We start from the raw sequence: 21663 nt of genomic DNA, 5'->3' as shown, positions 1-21663 counted from the left end.
TTCCCATCCTTCACTATCTCCCACAGCCTGCTCACACTCATGTCCATTGAGTCAGTGATGCCATCCAACCATCACATCCTCGGTCTCCCGCTTCTCCTTCTGCCCTCAATCTTTCCCAGCACCAGGGTCTTTTCCAATGAGTCAACTCTTCGCATCAGGTGGCCAAAGTATTGGAGCTTCAGCTTTAGCATCAGTCCGTCCAGTGAATATTAAGGTTGACAGACCCAAAACCTCCCCAGAAGTAGAACTAACATTGTGATGGTGGAGGGGGATATTTATGAGACGCACTGACTTTGACCAGGGGTGCACTGTTACTTTGGAGCCATGGTTCTCAAAGTGCGGCCCCACCAGCAGCAGCCGCACCATCTGGGAACTTGTTAGAAAAGCAAATTCTGGGGGTCACCCCAGACCCACCTGGGCCAACCTGTATTTTGGCAAGCCCTCCAGGTGATTCTGCTGCAGGGGAGATTTGAGAACCACTGCTTTGGATCACATATAGCAGTGGTAAGAGTCCTGGCATTTTAGATGCTCTCCCTCATTTTCCAAATGGGGTGTAGAGCTGGGCTCTGTTGTGTAATTAGGTGGATGCGTCTATTGTTACCTAGGGGAAAGTAAGGGGAGTCAGCTGAGCAGAGATGTGATGAGCAAGCGATAACTGGCAGCTTTTGTGCCTAACTCAGGCCCGTGGTTCACGACTAAAGGGGGCTGCTCTTTGAACAAACAGTCCACCATGGGGAGGACACTGAAGGGACTGTTGCGGGCACAGCTGGAAGGAAAAGCACCTCTTCTCAGGAGTTAGACCATCCTTACAGTGGACTCATACTCTATCTTTTTACATTCATGCTAATATTTTTAGACATCCTATCATTTGGGAAGGAGAGGGTGGGACAAACTGAGAGCAAACGACTTGCTCAAGGCCACATGGTAAGTAATATCATTTTGCATGCCTCAGGTCACTGCATGAAATGTGCACAAGTGGCTTTGCTTCTGAATAGTTGAATGTGATGCTCTGAAGTCTTATTTTATTCAGGAGACTGAAAAATGTGGCAAGAGATATTTAGATACCTGGATATTTTGAACATCATAGCACCCCAAATTAATTCTATGGTATTTTAGTCCCATGTTTACAATACGAACGGGCTTCCCTGATGGCTCAGCTGGTTAAGAATCTGCCTGCAATGCGGGAGACCTGGGTTTGATCCCTGGGTTGGGAAGATCCCCTGGAGAAGGGAAAGGCTACCCACTCCAGTATTCTGGCCTGGAGAATTCTATAGTCCATGGGGTTGCAAACAGTCGGACGACTGACTGACTTTCACTTTCACTTTACAGTAAGAACAGGGTGTGGCCTGAGCATAAAGAACCGTCCAAAAGATGCCTCCCAGAACCTTATTCCTCAGTGCCTTAGATTTTCTCAATACATGGAATTGATGAATAACATAGCTCAGCTTAGAGGGAAAACCTATATGTTATATAAGCCATAAAAGCCCCAAAATAACAAGCACTATGTTTTTATTTCTGTCTGTGAAATTACTTAATGCCACTTTTCTCAAGAAGTTTACTGTGAAACCAATAAGAATAGCTACTATCCCTCCAAGTCACCCCCCACGATGGCTCTCACTGCTCCTACTTTCCAGACAAGGAAGCCAAGGTTCAGAGATACTCAGCAAGCTCCCCAGTGCCACACAGCTATGCCTGGCTCAGAACCAGAATTCAAATTCAGATCTGTGTGTCTATAAAGCTGCCACTTTTATAGGTCCATAGGTGTTAGGTCTTTAAACAATGTCTTATTTCCCAAGCATACTTTATTGTAAAAAATTAATTGGTTTTCCCACTTTTAATTTATCAAAGGCACAAGATAGAGCTTTCAGTCAGTGTGAGGTATCAATTATCAGTAACAAACAGTTGATATTTCTCAAATCAGGGGCAAAGAAACTTGATGTTTAAGTTAGTTGGTGTGACTTTTTCATAAGCAAATATGCAATTTTCTACCAGACTATTCTAATTTTTTTTTGCATTTTTATTTTATAAATTTTATTGAAGTATAGTTGATTTACAATGTTGTATTAATTTCTGCTGTACAGCAACGTGGTTCAGTTATCTATATTTATATTTGTATGTTCTTTTTCATATTCTTCTTGACTGTGGTTTATAGTTCCCTGTGCTATACGATGAAACGTTGTGGTTTATCCAACCTATATATAATAGTTTGTATCTGCTAATCCCAACCTCCCAATCCATCCCTCCCCTATTCTCCTTCCGCTTGGCAACCACAAGTCTGTTCTTTGTATCTGTGACAGACTATTTGAAACACTGAAAATAGATTCGGGATCCCCATTAACATTATTGACAACTCTTAAGTGTGCAAAGATCCCAAGCTAGAAACCGTGTCCCTAGTAGCTGGCTCGGTCACTCCAGGGGCCTCAGGTCCCAGCTGTCCAGGGAAGGAGCATGGGGAACACATTGCATCATTCATCACCACAGAGACATCTTGAGAACACCTTTGGTGGTGGCATTGGGGAGTAGCATTAATTCCATTCATTTGCTTTGGGATCCTGATAGCTTTTGTTTGGGTTTCCAGATGAAACGAAATTCTCCATTATACCAGAAGTCATCTTTGAAGGAGATACAGTAACCCTGATGTGTGAGAATGAAGTTTTTTCCACCAATGTGTCCTGGATGAAAGTGGAAACGGGCTTCGACTTCCAGAACAGCACTAATGTCTCCATCTACACCTCCGTGCTCAACAACATGACCTCTGTGTCGCGCCTTATTATCCGCAACATCACTCAGGATCTCACGGGTGGGTTGTCATCCAGTAGCTGGGGCGAGGAAAGGAATGAAGGGCTAAGAAAGAATCAAACTGTGGTAGTGTGTGTTCAGTTCAGTTCAGTCGCTCAGTCGTGTCCGACTCTCCGCGACCCCATGAATCACAGCACACCAGGCCTCCCTGTCCATCACCAACTCTCGGAGTTCACTCAAACTCATGTCCATCGAGTCAGTGATGCCATCCAACCATCTCATTCTCTGTCGTCTCCGTCTCCTCCTGCCCCCAATCCCGCCCAGCATCAGACTCTTTTCCAGTGAGTCAACTCATCGCATGAGGTGGCCAAAGTACTGGAGTTTCAGCTTTAGCATCAGTCCTTCCAATGAACACCCAGGATTGATCTCCTTTAGAATGGACTGGTTGGGTCTCCTTGCAGTCCAAGGGACTCACAAGAGTCTTCTCCAGCACCACAGTTCAAAAGCATCAATTCTTCGGCGATCAGCTTTCTTCACAGTCCAACTCTCACATCCATACATAACCATGGGAAAAACCATAGCCTTGACTAGACGGATCTTGGTTGGCAAAGTAACGTCTCTGCTTTTTAATATGCTATCTAGGTTGGTCATAACTTTCCTTCCAAGGAGTAAGCGTCTTTTAATTTCCTGGCTGCAATCAGCATCTGCAGTCATTTTGGAGCCCCCCAAAAATAAAGTCTGACACTGTTTCCACTGTTTCCCCATCTATTTCCCATGAAGTGATAGGACCAGATGCCATGATCTTCGTTTTCTGAATGTTGAGCTTCAAGCCAAACTTTTCACTCTCCTCTTTCACTTTCATCAAGAGGCCTTTGAGTTCCTCTTCACTTTCTGCTATAAGGGTGGTGTCATCTGCATATCTGAGGTTATTGATATTTCTCCCGGCAATCTTGATTCCAGCTTGTGCTTCTTCTAGCCCAGCGTTCCTCATGATGTAGTGTGTGTAGGCAGCCTTTTCCTCTTCAAAAAGAAGCTCAAATTTTCACAACTGAAAACTAATCCCATGGTGAATAAGCCAAGCAAATTTAGCCTGGGGAGACAAATATAATTTTCCACATTTACCGAAGCTTAGGAGCTGGACCCTAAGACAAAAAGCAGGTTTCTTTTTTTTTTAACATTTTTAAAAAATGTGAGAAGAGCTTTGTTGAGATAGAATAGACATAGAATAAACCGTACTTAATATGCTTACATTTATAATTTAAATTATAACTTGCATGTATAATTTTGCACATATAGTTTAGTAAGTTTCGGCATGTGGGTACACCTGTGCAACTATCGCCATCATCAAGATAGTGAACATATTCATCACTGCTCTCCCCAAGTTTTCTTCTTCTCTGTTGTAATCCCTCCCACCTGTCCTTCCCCAGCAACCACGGAAGCATCACTCTTACACCTGACATTCTAAAATTTAATAGCATCACTGCAATCCAGATTTCAACAGAGGCATCTCATTTTCTCTGAATGAGAAACTGGACTGCAGACACATGGAGTCTATTAGGTGTTTGTTGACTCTGATGTTGCCCCAGAGTTAAATAGGATGCCAAAATGATCCACAATCTTCTAATTCTCCAAGGGTTTCCCATCTTCCCTTTGTACCTCTGAAGCATCCCCACACTTTTTTTTTCTTACCAGCAAGGACTCAGATTTCTGCTTTTTCCTTAGAACATCTCTCTACTCCTCACCTTGTGGCATCAGAAATATCTCCCTCAACCTTCTAGACCTCCTGAATATTCCTTTAGGGTTGCTTACATGAAGTCTCATATGCTTTTGAAAACAATGTTTCATTAAGTACCACCATGACACATGAGGTGAAGCCAGCATTCTTCTAGGGAACTAGACATATGTAATAGTAATAATCCATGTCTTTTTGTGTATTCGCTACAGGTGAATACATTTGCAAACTGACATTAGATATTTTTGAATATGCATCCAGAAGAAAAGTGGAAGTTATACCCATCCAGATCCTGGCAAGTGAAGCCACGGAGGTGATGTGTGACAACAATCCTGTGTCTTTGAACTGCTGCAGTGAGGTGAACGTGAATTGGAGCCAGATTGAATGGAAGCAGGAAGGGAGTATAAGCATTCCAGGTGAGCCTGTTAGAAACCCTTTCGCAAATAGGTTTTTTGCCTTTTGGCCAAGTAAAAATGGAGATGCAGTGGGTAAAGGAGCAAATGTCAGGTAGCTGGCTTTTTTCCAGACCTCAGACTGTGGAAAAAGTACTAGGTTTGATGCCAACTCCAGCTCAGCCACGCTAGAGCAAAATTCCCCAAATATGTACACACATAGAGGTGTCGTGTATGCTCTGTGCTCAGTCGTGGCCACTCCTTGTGACCCCTGCACTGTAGCCCGGCAGGAATACCGGAGTAGGTTGCCGTTTTCTCCTGTAACGGATCTTCCCAGTCCAGGGATTGAACCCGAGTCTCCTGTGGCTCCTTGCATAGCAAGTGGATTCTTTACCTGCTGAGCTCTTGGGGAAGTCCGTAAGTGTCATGCCTAGGTTGTAAACGAGATTCTGGCAGAGAAGCTTCAAGAGGGAGTGATGGGATGACATAGGTTTACGGCATCTTCCCTGCAGAATATCTTGTCCTCACTTCCCTTTCCTTTCCCTCTACAGCAAAGAGACAAAGATGAAGTCGTGGGTTTTGCTTTGAGGTCTGACTTGGAGAGTCGAATTCCTGAGTATTTCCTCCTGCTGTCTGTCCTTCCCACTTATTATCTGACTCTGTGCCTTTGGTTCTATATCTTTCTCTATCAACCTGTTTGTCTCTCAACCAATGTCAATTTCTGATCCTGTTGGTTATCTGAGATCACGCTCAAATTTCCCCACCTTTCAGTTTGTACTGGTGAATAATAATAATTGGAAGAAATTAAAATAGCAATAGTGCTCTTTTTTGTGTAATAATTTATGATCAACATTTTTTAAAAACATGTTATCAATTGAAAAAAAATTTTAATTTATTTTAATTGGAGGATAATTGCTTTCCAATGTTGTGTTGGTTTCTGCTGTACAGTATGAACCAGTTATAAGTATGCACATATTGTAATCACTTTAATCACACTTAAATTTGACCACAAGTTTGAAGCAGGCATTTTTTTTTGCCTTCCATTTTCAAATAAGGAAATTCAATGACTTATTCGAGGATGTCACAATAGAAAAAGAAAATAATTCACCTTGCTTCACAGTCTGTCTTGGCCAAACTATATCACACATGCCTGGTAAGTCAGCCTTGGCAAGAACTGATCCGGCAGAAATTGTACTGTGAAACAGAAGACTGTTCTCTGCCTAGAAACCTCACGTAGGCAATTCTTCTCTTAAGAAATGACAGGATTATGTGCTCATCTTTCAAGTAAAAAAAAAAAATTATTAAAGCAATTGTAGCTTTAGCCATGAAGTCCATCAGTGTGGTGGAACTTTTATAAACCCTTCCCTATTGGACAATATTAAATCATGAATAAAATAAGAATCAATTGAGATATAACGTTTTCTGAGCACATCTAGTTTGCAAAGCACGTTTGTTTCCACCTTAAAGTACACTGCAGAATGGTAAAGGCATCTGGTAACTGTTGAACAAGTTGACATATGGTCCATTTAACCACTTCCCTGATTCTTAAGGAAGAGGAGGTGTAGACATCCTGAAGGAACTGCCAGATGGGAGAAAGATCTTGCACAGTTCCCGTGACACTGACTTAGACCCTTAACTGTGAGCAGTGAAAAGCCTCGCCCTCTGGCAAAGGAACCAGGAAGTTCAGTACAGATGCTCAGGGACCTCTCTGCGGCCGTCCCTGCTGCAGATATTCTTAATGCCCCGGGCAGGCTCAACCAACAACAGAACAATGGATTTCCTGCCACCCGGCTGGGGCTGGTGGCCTGGGGACCCTAACAGGGGGTTCTCTGAGGAATTTAACCTCCTGCTCTCTCTCGACACCTGTCCTCTTTCCTTCTCCTTTGCCCTCCCCTCGCTGGGGCCATCTTTCTCCAAATTCCACAGTTTCTCTTAGCAGCCATTTCTCTAGATCAGGAGAAAACAATCTAGCCAAATAATTCACCCCAATGTGTTGGAACTGAAGGCATCGCCTCATCTCAGACACAGTTGCACTGGATTTTCAAAGCACTTCTGGCAAGGGATAAGATGGGAAGGAAGTAATCCATAGTGTCAGAATTTCTAGCTTTAAAAGATGAAGGTGGTCTTTTTCAAACAGGTTGTGCTTTCTGGGGTTTTGGGATATTTCAGGGCTTGTGTAATCTTAGAGATTGAACTTGGCAGGGACAGCAAAAGTGCCAAATCCTAACCAGTGGATCTCTAAGGAGCTCCCAGATTTTTATATTTTAAATAGAGACAATGGTACCCATTTTGTGAGACTTCTGAGAGAAGAGAAAAGAGATAATAAATGTCAACATTTAGAACAGAGTTGAATACACCGAATCTGCCACAATAACTGTTTTCTGATAATGATGATAGCTTTGAAAACCATGCCTTCACTTATCCTCAATGTCCTGGGAATTCTTCATTGGATATTATTTAATCTTGAGCAACAAACTTATAACTGCCTACCACCTCTACCCTGGAAAACAGTGCCAACTTACAGGCTGCATTTAGTACCTTCCATTGTTCTGCAGTCAAGGGAGAGGGAAGGAGTGAGAGATTCTGGAGGAAGTGGAGGAAGTAGGTTTTCCAAAAATAAGTGGAGATATGAGCCTTGGAGATGAATGGACATTTGTACCTATGAACCAGGAGGTATTATTAATATACCCAAGGTGGGAAATCAGTTTGGTGTTCTGAATCACCATTTTGGAGACTGGGGAGAAAAGCTGGTTCCTTTTCAATCAGAATATTGTAAATAACATTGATCCTCCAGCTAAGGCTGAAAAAGATGCATTTATGTTAGAGTTCATCAGAAGGGTTTTTTCTTTTTTTAATTTTTGGAAGATTGTCAGAGTTTGAGGAATGTCTTCTGAGTACATGGCAGAAGGCAAGGATGGATGGGAGGGGTGAAGGAACAGAGGTAGAAAAAGGGGCCCAAGAGAGCATCATAGAGACACAGGCAGGAAGTGAGATGGGGTGGGGGGCAGAGCATCTTGGGAATGGAAAGGAAGACAGGAAGGAGCCCCTATTCTGAAGGGTGAGCTGCTGGTAACTGAAGAAAACATGAAGGTAAAGCTTCGACTAATACGTATTACTAATAGGAAGGAATAAATTACGAAAACAGGTCTCAAGTGAGACGAGTATCAGAGGCCCGAGTCCTGTTTCTTCCTCCTTTTAATAATAAAAATAGTCAAAATAATCTATCATCTTTTCCCCTTCCAATTGAAATCATATTCAAAAACATGACTGCTCTTTTTTAATTTTTCACACTCCAGCAACCATCATGGTCTTGGTTAGGGGCTGGCCCTAGCCAGCCACTATCCTAAGTGTTTACATATTAACTCCTTTTACCTGACTACAATCCTAGGTCATAGCTGTTATATATCCCCATTTTACATCTGGAGAAACTGAGGTAGAAGCGTGGCTTAGTGACTTTCCCAACAACACCCTGCTGGTAGGTAGTAGAGTGTTGGGGACTTCCCTGGTGGTCCAGTGGTTTAGATTTTGTCTTCCAACACAGGGAGTGCGTGTTTGAGCCCTGATCAGGGAGCCAAAATCCCATGTGCCTCGCGCCCAAAAAACCAAAGTATAAAGAACAGAAGCAATATTGTAACCAGTTCAATAAAGACTTTTTGAAAAACGGAAAAAATGATCCACATTAAAAAAAAAAAAATATATATATATATATATATATATAAATAATAATACAGTTTGGAAACCACAGCCAGGCCACCTGGATCCTGAAGTGGCAGGACTAACCATCCTACCTCTCCATTCAAAGAGAAAACTGAATGTAAATAAGGAGTCATTTTAGCTGATTGGGCTTCTTGTTTTTTTAAATGACTTTATTTATTTATTTTTGGCTGTGTGTGGTCTTCATTGCTGCTCGGGCTTAGCTGCTTCATGGCATGTGGGATCTCCCAAGATCAGGGATCAAACCCACGTCTCCTGTATTGGCAGGCAGATTCTTTACCACCGAGCCACCAGGGAAACCCCTGATTTGGCTTCTTTGCTACCAAATCAGAGAGTCAGATAACTGTGACAGCAAGAGAACCTCTTACGTTGTTGCAGGAGACGCTGAACTAGACACAGACAGTGGCTGCAGCAGATACACCCTCACGGCCAATGGGACGCAGTGTCCGAGCGGGTCGTCTGGAACGACAGTGGTATACACGTGTGAGTTCATCAGTGCCCACGGAGCCAGAGGCAGAAAGGACATAGAAGTGACATTCATCTCTGTCGGTAAGGACTCTTTCACTAGTATTATTGGGCTTGCCTCTCAAACCAGGGGCTGCCAATGAACTGGGAACATCCACGAGCAGTGAAGCCAGACCTTCCCTGGTAGTGAGAGTGTGGTTGGGGTAAGTCACACAATGGGATTTTCATCTCTGCTGTTCAAATTCACATGAATTCCTTACAAGGAAGGGTAAGAGTAGGAAGCAGAGGTTGCAGGGAAGGAACCACCTACATTGTACTGAGAAGGCAAAAGCTGAAGTAGGTTTCACACTCAGATTAGACTAAGGAAGGAAGCCCATAGTCCAAGAAGAGTCGGACACGACTGAGCGACCTTCACTTCACAAGGATAATGTCCCTAATCTCCTACTTCTTTCTCCCATAATCCCATTCTCCCTCCCTTGAATTGCAACAGCTTGGCTCACTCCCCACCATCCTTCATTCCGCCCTTTTCTCTCCCATTTTATCTTTTTCAGAGAGAATGCAGCAGAAAGCTTTAGGAGTCTGGTATTTCCTGGTTATCTTACAGTTGTAACAAGTGGGTTTTTTTTTTTAATGTTTCATTTAATTCTAGGACTCTTAAAAGTATTGTTTCTACTGCTTATATCTTAAAGCATTCTAACTTCACCCCTATATCAAACACTTAAAGCTTTCTGCTACATTCTCTGCAAAAATTGGGCAGGCAAACATGTTTTTGCACCCATCATACAAAAACAATTTAGATAAACCATCAGTCCCCACTTCTGAACAATTTGGGTGCCTTTACTTCTCAGTCCAGATATAATTATTTGGGCAGTGTAAATGCTGTGATCCCTCTGCTTCACAAGTCATTCCAGAAACCACTCATCTGCTTGGTAAGCACCAACTGGGTCCTGGACCCAGTGCTGATGCTGGGGATGTGAACGAAGACACCTGTGAGAGGGTCCTGCTCTTAAGGAGCTCACATTTTTATAGAGAAGAGGTCCAAAAGAGAGAAATTAAAATATACTATGGCATGTTTTAAAGTTATTTTGAAAGAGTAGAAAATGATACGGTCATAGGAACTGAGCCACTGAGTCTCCCTTGAGGTGCCTGGAAGAGGTTGGAGGGGAGTTTGGGTTAAGTCAACACTCTAAGTTTGCAACCTTTTGCCCTGCTGATCATTAGGAGATAATTCCAGCCACAAAGGGGAAGTGCGCGAATCCCAAAGGCTTGTGATGGAAATGAGTACAGTTCAGAGCACCACCAAGGACAGCCTAGAAACAAGTAAAGCCCCGGAGCAGCAAGGTACCAATGCCGCGCTGACCCTAGTAGTCAGGACTGCTCATGCTTTCTGTCTCCATGTGAAACTTCGCTCTATGTGGACGTCACCAGAGAGACTAAACATTATCCTTGTTGTTGGTTTTCTTTTGTCTGTTTTATTTGCATCCTTTTAGCCAAGCTAAACATAACCCCGGACCTAATTTCTGTTTCTGAGGGACAAAGCTTTTCTATAAAGTGCATCAGCGATATGAGTAACTATGATGAGATGTACTGGAACACTTCTGCTGGAACCAAAATATACAAAAGGTTTTATACCACGAGGAGGTATCCTGACAGAGCGGAGTCGGTTCTGACAGTCAAGACCTCAACCAGGGAGTGGAATGGTGAGTGAAAGCCTAGATATCCTGGACCCTGGTTCTGGGACCCCTAGAAATACACTGGAATCATTACCATCCTCGGAGGGCCTGACCTGAACCATGCCTGTGCTAGCCACTCAACATGTCATCCGTCACCACTCAATGCAACAGCCCTTTGGGGGAAGATGTCACTATTCCCATTTCACAGATGCGGAAAGTGAGGTTCAGAGAGGATAATAAATGTGCTTAAGTTTCCACAACTTAAGTTTTTGAGCAAGAATTAAAACTGGTCTCTTTGATTCTAGAGCCCGTGCTTTGCCATTAAGAAGATATTTTGTTTTAACTATAATTAATTTACAATGTTGTGTTTAGCTTCAAGTGTATGGCAAACTGATTCAAGTTTATATGTTTATCTATCTATATATATACATATATGAAGATATCATGTATATGTGATATAATCCCCATGTAATCACATATAATCACCTATATATGTGATTCAGTTTTATATATAAAGCAATTCAGTTTTTTATATGAAGTGATTCAGTTATATATATATACATATATATGTTCTTTTTTAGATTCTTTCCCATATAGGTTATTATAAGAGATTGGGTTTAGTTTCCTGTGCTATATGGTAGGTCCTTATTATTCATCTATTTTATGCATTAGTGGTATGCATATAATTCCAAACTCCTAAGAGGATTGTTTTTTAAAGTATTTTTACCAGACTCTTGTTTCACCCAACTGAGGTATAAAAATTCTTCCTAAAGGTTTTATATGCCTGGTTCTAAAAGAGGAAAGAAAAACGTTTTTGGTTTCTACTTATCCCTAGATACTGTTTAAGTTGAGAGAAAATGCAAATTTTTGAAAGAAAAAGAAATTTGATAGGATCCCTTCCATAATAACTGACACTTCTTGAGCTTCTGCTGTGTGATAGACACTGTGCTAAGTATTTAAGTACATGAATTAATTTAAAACAATAAACCTAGAGGAGAATGTCATTATCATCTCCATTCCACGGATGAGGACACTGGGGCCCAGAGACAGTAAGAAACTGCCTGAGCTTATGTATGCATCTGGTGAATGGCAGAGCCAAAATGAAAAGGTGACTGGCTCGAGGCCAACAGTTTTGTTTTGTTTTGTTTTGGGGGTGCACTTGTGGGATCTTAGTTCCCGGACCAGGGATTGAACTAACTGTGGAGTCTTAAACACTGGACCACTAGGCAAGTCCCCAGAGGCCAATTATTAATTACTTTGTTCTAAAGCTTTTCATGAATTATAGGCTTAATCAGTCCAGACCCTGTGAGTTCCAGGGGTCTTGATTTTTTCCTATGAGGAAGGCCTAGGCAACACTGTAGAAATAACCACTTCTTGTCTGGCTGGACTTGGTGGATACCATCAGGAATGGGAAATATTCCCATTTCTCCTATGATGAGCTCATACTTACTCTGCCCAATAGCCCTGTCCGACTATCAGACAATATTGAACTATTAAACTCCCACTCAGGTTCTGAAAATCATCTGTTCTCATCAAAATTGACTACATTTTTCTATTCAATGTAAAGTTTCCCTCCCTCCCAATGGGAATCGGAAAGCATTTTCTCTCTGGTCTTTTTCTACTTGTTTTTTTTCTGCCCAGCACCTGCTCTGACTCCCCCAAAGTTAGGGCAAAGAGACGGAATGTCAGCAACATTGAAAGGTCCTACTTAACTGTAGATGCTGTTATGAACTTCTGGCTGTCCCCACAGCAGCTGACACAGCGGCAGCTTATCCCCTGATGGGCTCTGGTGTGAAGTCCAGTGGGAAAGGTGGCTTTCATGAAGGTCAACCCAAGCCCTGTCCACAGTCCACTCTGCTTCACCAGGCACTGGGAGTTCAGGCAATTCCTGCTGCAGCCTTCTCTTTTCACTTCTGCAAAGTTGAGTCGGCCCATTCTCATCTTCAGACTTTTCTAGATAAGCATCAGACATCTAATCCCAGAGTCCACAGGTCAAGCTCTCCCAAGAGTTCACAATCCACTCTCCCTCCTTCCCCCTTCCCTCTGCAGTCCTTAGTGGTGCATGATGTGCCAGAACTGGAGACATCTACTCCCTTAGAGATGGATGTCACAAGACCCCAGGGCTCCAGCTCCATCTGACAACTTTCTTCAAAGAACTCCCCAGCCCAGCACACACCAAAATTCTCATTTTTTTCCCTCCTGGTTAAAGAAAGAGCCTTGGAGGAGGTCTTGGGAACCTGATTTGAAACTCGATCCCACTCCAATAGGCTGTTTGACTCTGGATAAGCCACTACATTGTATTCAAAAGTAAGTGAATATTTCGAGGAGGATGGGTTCAAATGCACAGAGAGCCCAGGAGGGGACTCGATGGAGCGGTTTCTCATCTAGGGCCCAGGAGGGGTCGCTGTGTGCTTGTCCCAGCTTGACAAGGAAAACCAATCTTCTTCTTAACTTTCTCAGCCACTGCCTTCCTGTTTTTCTTTTTGATTTTGCCACGGCTTTATTAGATAAAATTCACGCACTGTAGAATTGATTCATTCAAAGGATACAATTCAGTGGTTTTTAGTATACTGGAGTTGTGCAAACTTTACCATAGTCGATTTGAGAAATTTTCATCACCCCTCACCCCCACCAAGAGAAATTCCATATGCTTTACAAGTCACCTCATTTTCTCCCAGAACCCTAGCCCTAGGCAACCACTACTCTATTTTCTGTTCCTGTATATTTGTCTACTGTAGACGTTTCATAGAACTGGGATCATACAATATGTGGCCTTTTGCGTCTGGCTTCTGTCACTCAGCATGATGTTTCTGAGGTTCAGCTAATGCCTTTCTGGAGCGCTGACTTCTTTTCCATCTCTTCTTGGCTTCCTTCCACTCAGGAACCTATCACTGCGTATTTCGATACAAGAATTTGTACAGGGTCATGGCCAAAGATGTCACCGTGTACCCGCTGCCTCTAGAGTCCAACATCATGGTTGATCCTGTGGAAGCTGCAATTCCATGCCGAAGCTCCCATCACATCAGATGCTGCATTGAGGAAGATGCAGACTACAAGGTCATTTTTCAAGTGGGTTCCTCGTCCTTTCCTGCTGGTAAGATGCCCACTGCTGAATTGTTAGGACATAAGATTCCACATATGTGGAGTCTACACATTTACTCTTAAAGTAGGGGTAAAGAGACATAAGGATTCCATCAGACAGAATATCTCAAAGGAGTCCATGAGGCTTTACTGCCTTCTATTTTGCTATGTGGCCAGTGACTCATTGAAAAGTGAAAGTATTAACTGCTCAGGCATGTCTGACTCTTTGAGACCCCATGGACTGTAGCCCACGAGGCTCCTCTGTCCATATAATTCTCCAGACAAGAATACTGGAGTGGTACCCATTCCCTTCTCCAGGAGATCTTCCCAACCAAGGAATCGAACCTGGGTCTCCTGCATTGTAGGCAGATTCTTTACCATCTGAGCAAGTGGTTTGTGACAAAATCCTGAGAGTCTGTGAGAGTGGAGCCCATTGTTTTTAGTGATGGCTGTTGAAGACCATATTGGGTTACTGTCATGAGCCTTCTACATGTTCCATATAATAGACTAGATATTCTGATCATCCCTCCCTCTATGCAGGAGTTAGCATGCAATCAAAGTACCACAGGAATCCTGTAAATTCACAGTTGAAACAATCAAGAAGAATTAGAGGAAATGTTTTTGCTAATGATGCCATCCCTGAAGGCATTTGCCAAAATCAGAAACCCAGAATCTTGAATTTGAATTTGAAAGCTCTGAAGTGTATGAGAGAGAAGGCCTTGATCACAAGGCAGTAACTAAGGCACCCCACCCACCAGCACAACATCAAGGCCCTCAGATGATGACGTGCTTAGTAAAAGAAGAAGAATCTAGGAAAAAAAACAAAATTCATCTGCCAGAGTTAAGAGCTTGGCCTCATTGTTGATAAAAGGCAAAAATTTCACCTAGGAATTATGACTGTCCTGCCCAGGTTTGAGGCTTGAATTTATACTACCTATGTAGTCCAGGAACTCCAAGCTGAGGAATAATTAACTTAAGAGGGTCCACTGGTAGCACTCAATGGTACCTGACCAAAAAAAAAAAATTCAAGTTCTATCTGGTAGAATGTACCTTCCACCCAGATCCCTCAGGATTAAGATGAATATGGCACATAGTCTTGAAAAGAGTTTGAACAAGTTTATCCAAGTCGGATGATTTTAACAAAATCTGTGCTTTGAATACTTATGTTGTGACTTCATTCTTTGATTTTATTTTAGTAAAAGAAGTTAATGAAAAGCAAGTGTGCTACAAACACCATTTCATGGCAGACTCAGTTTCCTGTCCAGAAAATGTGGATGTGTTCTGTCACTTTACCAATGCCGCTAATAATTCAGTCCAGAGCCCGTCTATGAAGCTTAACCTGGTTCCTGGTGAGAGCACTTTTAATTATTTTAAAATGTTATAGTCACGAACAGAGATTCATTTACTGATTCACTCCCTCATTTATCCATCAATAAATGCGTGTTAATCACTTTCATGTGGCAAACCTTGAACTAAGCATGGGGGATTTGAAAAGAAAGAAGCTATTTCTTGGCCTCACATCTAGGAGAGAGATACATGTGATTTTAAAGTGTTATCACGTATAATGTGGTAAGTTCTGCTCTAGAGATGGTTGTGTGTGCCTTGAAGAGGCTATCTGATTAACTCTGGTAGTGATTAGGTGGGAAGAAATTGATTAAGAAAGCTCGGCAGGTAAAGCCATATACCCATTGATTCTGAGAGTTGAAGCCCTGCCCTCACCAGTTAAGAGTGAGTGGTGTTTGTGTGGGGCTGAGACCACTTTGAACTTTCAGCAAAGTTCAAATATCTGGTCTACTATATGCCCCCACCAGCGCTGTTTCCCAGAGCTACATGAAAAGAATCAGAGGGACTTCCCTGGCAGTCCAATGGTTAAGACTTCACCTTCCAGGGCAGGGGGTGTGGGTTCCATCCCTGGTTGGGAAGCTAGGATCCCACATGCCTCGGGGTCAAAAAACCAAAATATAAGACAGAATCAATACCAAAACAAATTTAATAAAGACTTTAAAAAATGTTCCACATCAAAATATCTTAAAAATAATAAAACATCAGAAACTGTCTTTCCCATCCTTTATCATAGCTGAGCCAATACCACCTCTTATACTATTTTTCAAGGTAAAAAGATACTCCTGGGCCTGCATCATAAGCAATCACTTTGCCCAAGAAATCGTCTCTATAAAAGACCCCATGATGTCTGAAGGATCTATGGCTCTGTTACCAAGCCTGTTTTGAGTTTATTGAGGGATTTTTGGTCCTTCTCATAGGTGTTGGTATCTGAGGCCCAGACACCAAAGTAGGAAGCAATTAAGAGCTCCCTGTATCTCTGAGTCACCATCCCTTGACCCCAGCAAGCACACCTTTTCCAGAGGGCAGCCAAGGTCACTGCTCCTCTGTCCTCCCATCTTAGCCGAGGTGCCATCATGTTTTATTCACTTACCTTTGTTCTCCTCTTTGTTCTTCTTGCAAAGTCTGATTCCTCAGCCTTTCCCAATAGAAAATTACTTAGGTATTTTAAGATTTTTCTACAGTGGCTGAGAACTCAATAAATGCTAATAGGTGATGGGGGAGGTGGTTCTGCTCATCAGAGAGTCCAAATCCCCTCGAGATGGAGGTTCTGCAACAAATTGCCATTTTCCAATGAAGTCTGGTCTTAGGTAGAGGAAAAGGGAAGGCATCCTTAAGGGAAACCAGAAGGAATAAATGCTTATAAATATTGTCTAGAATATTCAGGTCATGGGTGCCTAGAATTCCTACTGCTAATTATAGCTTTAGATTAAGATGGTGCCTCTTATCCTTGGCTGCACCCAGGAAATCACAAGGATGCTTTAAAAACTGTTGGAGCCTGAATTTCAGTTCTGATCTACTTGGACTGGAGGGAGCCTGGACATTGGTATTTCCGAGGCTCCCCTGGTGATTCTTAGGCATCAGAGTTGAGAATCCCATGCATCCCTCTCACTCATAGTCACCTGCATATCTTTTCTCTGGATGAGTGCACGTTAGGCTTTTGTTATTTTCATGGCTTAGATTTTACAGGTAGCAGAGAGAAAATTCCTAGAGATCGGAGGTGGGAATGAAGCATAGAGGGAAAGCCAGTGCAAATTAGAATCAGATCTGTGTGGAAACTCGGAAAAGGTCACTGAAAGTGAAGATGAGTTCAAATATCAAAACGCCACCTAAGCCTGGTCCTGTTTCAACTATCTTTTCTCCTCTTTTCAACTGTGCCTTTTATGTCTATGTTTCCAATTCAGGGGAGAGCATCACTTGCCAGGATCCTATCCTAGGTGTTGGGGAGCCTGGGAAAGTCATCCAGAAGCTTTGCCGGTTCTCAAACATTACCAGAAGCCGTGAGAGTCCTGTTGGAGGGGTCATAACTTACAGATGCGTGGGCTCCCAGTGGCAGATCAAGAGAAATGACTGCATCTCTGCCCCAATAAATGCTCTGCTCCAGCTAGCCAAGGTGATCCTTAAACCCTTGACTCTGAGCTCTTGGTGGGGAGCTGTGTTTCGCTGAGCCTATTTCTCAGCACTTAGGAAAATGGACTTTGAGCTGCTTTGTATCGCTCTCAAAGCTACACTTATTTATTTCCAAAGAAGATGCAACCCTAGAAATACTTGATATTTTGCTTGAATACCAATAGAGAGGGAACACAATGCGGATTCTGCCCTAAGACCAACTGTGTACCTTCACCTTGGTTTCTGTTAGCTCAGTGATAAAAGTCATGTTGGTGAAGTCCTCCCCTCTAACTGCGCTCCTTTGAAGAATTTTTGTATTAAGCTAATAGTTCTAATCTTTTCAGAAAGAAACCAAAATAAAAAGTAAGATTCATAGACTTTCCTGGTGGTTCAGTGGTTCAGAATTCTCCTTCCAGTGCAGGGGACACGGGTTCGATCCCTGGTCGGGGGAACTAAGATCCCACATGCCACAAGGCAACTAAGTCCACATGCTACAACGAAGACCCAGCACATTCGAAAAAAATTAATTTTTAAAACAGTAAGGTTCATCAATAGGAAAAAAATACTGAGCTTTATGCTTTTACAGATCTGAGATTTCCTTTATCCTTGCTAGTCATCTATAGTCCTAGAAGGGGCTAGCTGACCTCTCTTACCTAGAGTAGAAGTGAGTGCCATGTGCCGAGGACATATGTTTTATTTCATCAAAATAAATACTTTCACCTCTCAAGCTTATGTTGCTGAGAATTCCAGAGTCCTCAAATTCCATGAGTTACAATAAATGAGTTGCATTTTTTCTTTTTTTGGTCTTGTCTGATTGTGTTGGCTTTTTTGTTCTTAGGCTTTGGTTAAGAGCCCCACCCAGGATGAGAAGCTCCCATCCTACCTAGGGAATCTTTCCATTAGCACAAAGAAAGTGAAACTTGAAGTCGGCTCGTTTTCTGGGACCCTGGGAGCTATTATTAACATCCTGGACCTGTTCTCAACAGTTCCAACCCAAGTGAATTCAGAAATGATGACGGTGAGTTTGTTCGTCTTACAGGAGTCTGGCTTCTCATATCTTCATCCCTCAGCACTTGGGGTCAAGAAACATAACTTCTCTCCACTGCAGATTCTCTCTTTTCCTAAGCAGTGCCTTGCCAGCTCTGGCTTTTAGCATGTGCGTGTATATCTTGGGATCTTAAGATGATTTTTTAAAGAATCTCATTAGTTTCTTCATTAAAAGAGAATGAATTCTTACCTGCTTTCCAAGAAAACTAGGAATGAAAGGTTTTCAGAATATGTACAAGGTGGGATTCTCAACAGTCTCTCACTAAACATGACCTTTGAAGCAATCAATGTTCTTTCTTTTTTTTTAATTGGAGTACAGTGGCTTTACAATGTTGTGTTAATTTTTGCTGTACAGCAGAGTAAATCAGCTATACACATACATATATCCCCTCTTTTTTGGATTTCCTTCCCACTTCAGTTGGGGCTTCCCTTGTGGCTCAGCTGGGAAAGAATCCACCTGCGATGTGGGAGACCTGGGTTCGATCCCTGGGTTGGGAAGATGCCCTGGAGAAGGGATAGGCTACCCACTCCAGTATTCTTGTGCTTCCCTGGTGTCTCAGCTGGTAAAGAATCCACCTGCAATGCGGGAGACATGGGTTCGATCCCTGGGTTGGGAAGATCCCCTGGAGAAAAGAAAGGCTGCCTACTCCAGTATTCTGGCCTGGAGAATTCCATAGGCTGTATAGTCCCTGGGGTCGCAAAGAGTCAGACACGACTGAGCGACTTGCACTTTGACTTTTCCCTCTTCTGTTGCCACAGAGCACTGGGTAGAGTCCCCTGGGCTGTACGGTAGGTTCTAATCAGCCGTCTATGTTACGTGTAATAGTGTATGTATGTCAGTCTCAATCTCCCGGTTCATCCCATTCCCCTTTTATCCCTTGGTATCCATATGTTTATTCTCGACATCTGTGACTCTATTTCTGCTTTGAAAATAAGATTATCTGTATCATTTTTCTGTATTCCACATATATGCATTAATGTACAACATTTGTTTTTCTCTTTCTGACTTCCTTCACTTTGTGTGACAGTCTCTGGGTCCATCCACATCTCTTCAAATGACACAATTACATTCCTTTTTATGGCTGAGTAATATTCCACTGTATATATGTACTACATCTTTATCCGTTCCTCTGTTGATGGACATTTAGGCTGCTTCCATGTCTTGGCTATTTTGTTGCAATTAACATTGAGGTGTATTTATCTTTTTGAATGTTGATTTTGTCTGGGTATATGCCCAGGAGTGGAATTGCTGGATCATATGATGGTTCTATTTTTAGTGTTTGAAGGAACCTCCATACTATTTTCCATTCTGGATATATCAATCTACATTCCCACCAACAATGTAAGAAGGTTCCGTTTTTTCCGGCAATCAGTGTTCTAAGAGGAAATAATTCACCCACCGGAGTTCAAATGAAGATACTTTAGCGAAGGGATAGTTACAGAGGTAAAACTAGGAATTTTTTAAAAAGTGTGAGGCAACCAGAGGCCAGAAACATTTAGAAACTTTTACTACCTTGAGGATTAAAAGGAAAAGGAGAGGAAATAGTGCACCCATAACCTTGGAGGAGTAATCACTGAGCAGGAGCTATAGTATTGGAAGGACAAAACTATACCAAAGATACACTGACAGTGGAAATGAGGATGCAGGAAAAATAGATCTCAGCTTCTTTCCTCTCCCATCAACTCATCTGCTGATGTTCTCACTGGACAAACCCAACCAGGGCAAGCAGCTTGGGTTACAAGAGTCCAAGGAGCTTATACAGATCTCCGAGGACTGTTCTAACAAATTGCCGTAAACTAGGTGGCTTACAATGACAGAAACTTCCTCTCTCCCACTCCTTGAGGCTCGAAGTCTGAAATCAAGGTGTCTAGGGACCATGTTTCCTCTGAAGGCTCTAGGGAAGAATCTTTGATCACCTCTTCTAGCTTCTAGTGGGCTTCCCCGGTGGCTCAGATGGTAAAAAATCAGCCTGCCAATGCAGGAGACCCAGGTTCAATCCCTGGGTCAGGAAGATACCTGGAGAAGGGAATGACTACACACTCCAGTATTTTTGTCTCTAGAATCCCATGGACAGAGGAACTGGCAGGCGACAGTCCATGGGGCTGTACAGAGTCAGGCAAGACCGAATGACTATCACGTTCACTTTCCAGCTTCTAGTAGCTCCAGGCATTCTTTGACTTGTGGCTGCCTCATTCCAACCTCGACTTTGTCTTCACATGACTCATTTTCTCCATTTATCTCCTCCTCTTCTATATCTTTTTGGAGAAGGCAATGGCAAGCCACTCCAGTACTCTTGCCTAGAAAATCTCATGGATGGAGGAGCCTGGTAGGCTGCAGTCCGTGGGGTCGCTAAGGGTCGGACACGACTGAGCTACTTCACTTTCACTTTTCACTTTCACACATTGGAGAAGGAAATGGCAACACACTCCAGTGTTCGTGCCTGGAGAATCCCAGGGACGGGGGAGCCTGGTGGGCTTCCGTCTATGGGGTCACACAGAGTCAGACACGACTGAAGTGACTTAGCAGCAGCAGCAGCTTCTGTCTCTTTTAAGGATACTTGTCACTGGATTTAGGGCCTACCTAGGTAATCCAGGATGATTTTTCTCTCAAGATCCTTAATAACATCTACAAAGACCCTTTCTCCAAATCAGGTCACATTCACAGAATTTGGGAATTAGGACAAGTCGTTTTGGAGGCCATCGTTCAGCTAACTCCAGGGCTCATCATTTCAGTGAACAGAACAAGGCGAAGAAGGGCAGAGAGAAGCCACTTCTCTCCACGGAGATAAGCCACAAACAACAATTCCAAGTTTATGGGAGAGAGAATCAAAATGTTGAGCAAAAAAGAAAGGTGCCTTTAACAACACTCACGTGTCTTATTTGATGCTCAGCATTTGAGAGGGTCTTCTGAGACTCCCTCACCCTTCCTGGTGAAATACCACCTACCCAAAAGCCTTTACTGGCTTGAGATTTAAAATAAAACATAAAACAATTAATAAATATCTCTGCCAGCCTGCTGAGTCAACCTTAGTGAGTTGTAGGGGTGGTTCTCACCATCACGACTGCTAAACATTTCACAAAGTCTTGAAGTTGGGTAGGGGTGGGGGGTCCATCCTCTGCTAATTCTCCCCATCAGAAGGGGGATCGTTGTCCCCTACAGCCTGTGATGCTGCACTTTCCCCTTCTCTTTTCTTCTTCCCTGTACCTACTTAGAGCTTCCCAGGTGACTCAGTGGTATAGAATCCACCTGCCAATGCAGGAGACACTGGAGACTCAGTTTCCATTCCTAGATCAGAAAGATCCTCTGGAGAAGGAAATGGTAATCCACTCCCATGGGAAAATCTTGTCTGGGAAATTCCATGGACAGAGG

At 42.8% G+C, this 21663-nt stretch overlaps 1 protein-coding gene across 6 annotated transcripts in view; it reads left to right on the top strand.

Annotated features, from left to right (window-relative positions):
- Positions 1 to 21663, top strand: part of ADGRF5 (adhesion G protein-coupled receptor F5) — a 106987-nt gene that overhangs the window by 77081 nt on the left and 8243 nt on the right. For 4 of the 6 annotated variants that reach the window (XM_055405885.2, XM_055405886.2, XM_055405884.2 and 1 more), the window contains exons 9-17: positions 2579 to 2800; positions 4684 to 4887; positions 8956 to 9126; positions 10264 to 10383; positions 10533 to 10742; positions 13597 to 13809; positions 14993 to 15145; positions 17042 to 17250; positions 18085 to 18264. In XM_055405885.2, the coding sequence (XP_055261860.2) occupies positions 2579 to 2800; positions 4684 to 4887; positions 8956 to 9126; positions 10264 to 10383; positions 10533 to 10742; positions 13597 to 13809; positions 14993 to 15145; positions 17042 to 17250; positions 18085 to 18264 (1682 nt within the window). The remainder of the gene's footprint in view (positions 1 to 2578; positions 2801 to 4683; positions 4888 to 8955; positions 9127 to 10263; positions 10384 to 10532; positions 10743 to 13596; positions 13810 to 14992; positions 15146 to 17041; positions 17251 to 18084; positions 18265 to 21663) is intronic. The other 2 variants (XM_055405889.2, XM_055405890.2) reach the window with 1 other exon arrangement.

This window comes from Moschus berezovskii, chromosome 23 (assembly GCF_049115385.1).
Source record: "Moschus berezovskii isolate FMDL1 chromosome 23, NW_MosBer_1.0, whole genome shotgun sequence".
Classification (NCBI taxonomy): domain Eukaryota; kingdom Metazoa; phylum Chordata; class Mammalia; order Artiodactyla; family Moschidae; genus Moschus; species Moschus berezovskii.
The sequence above is the reverse complement of the archived record's forward strand: the minus strand, read 5'-3'. Positions and strand labels throughout refer to the sequence as shown.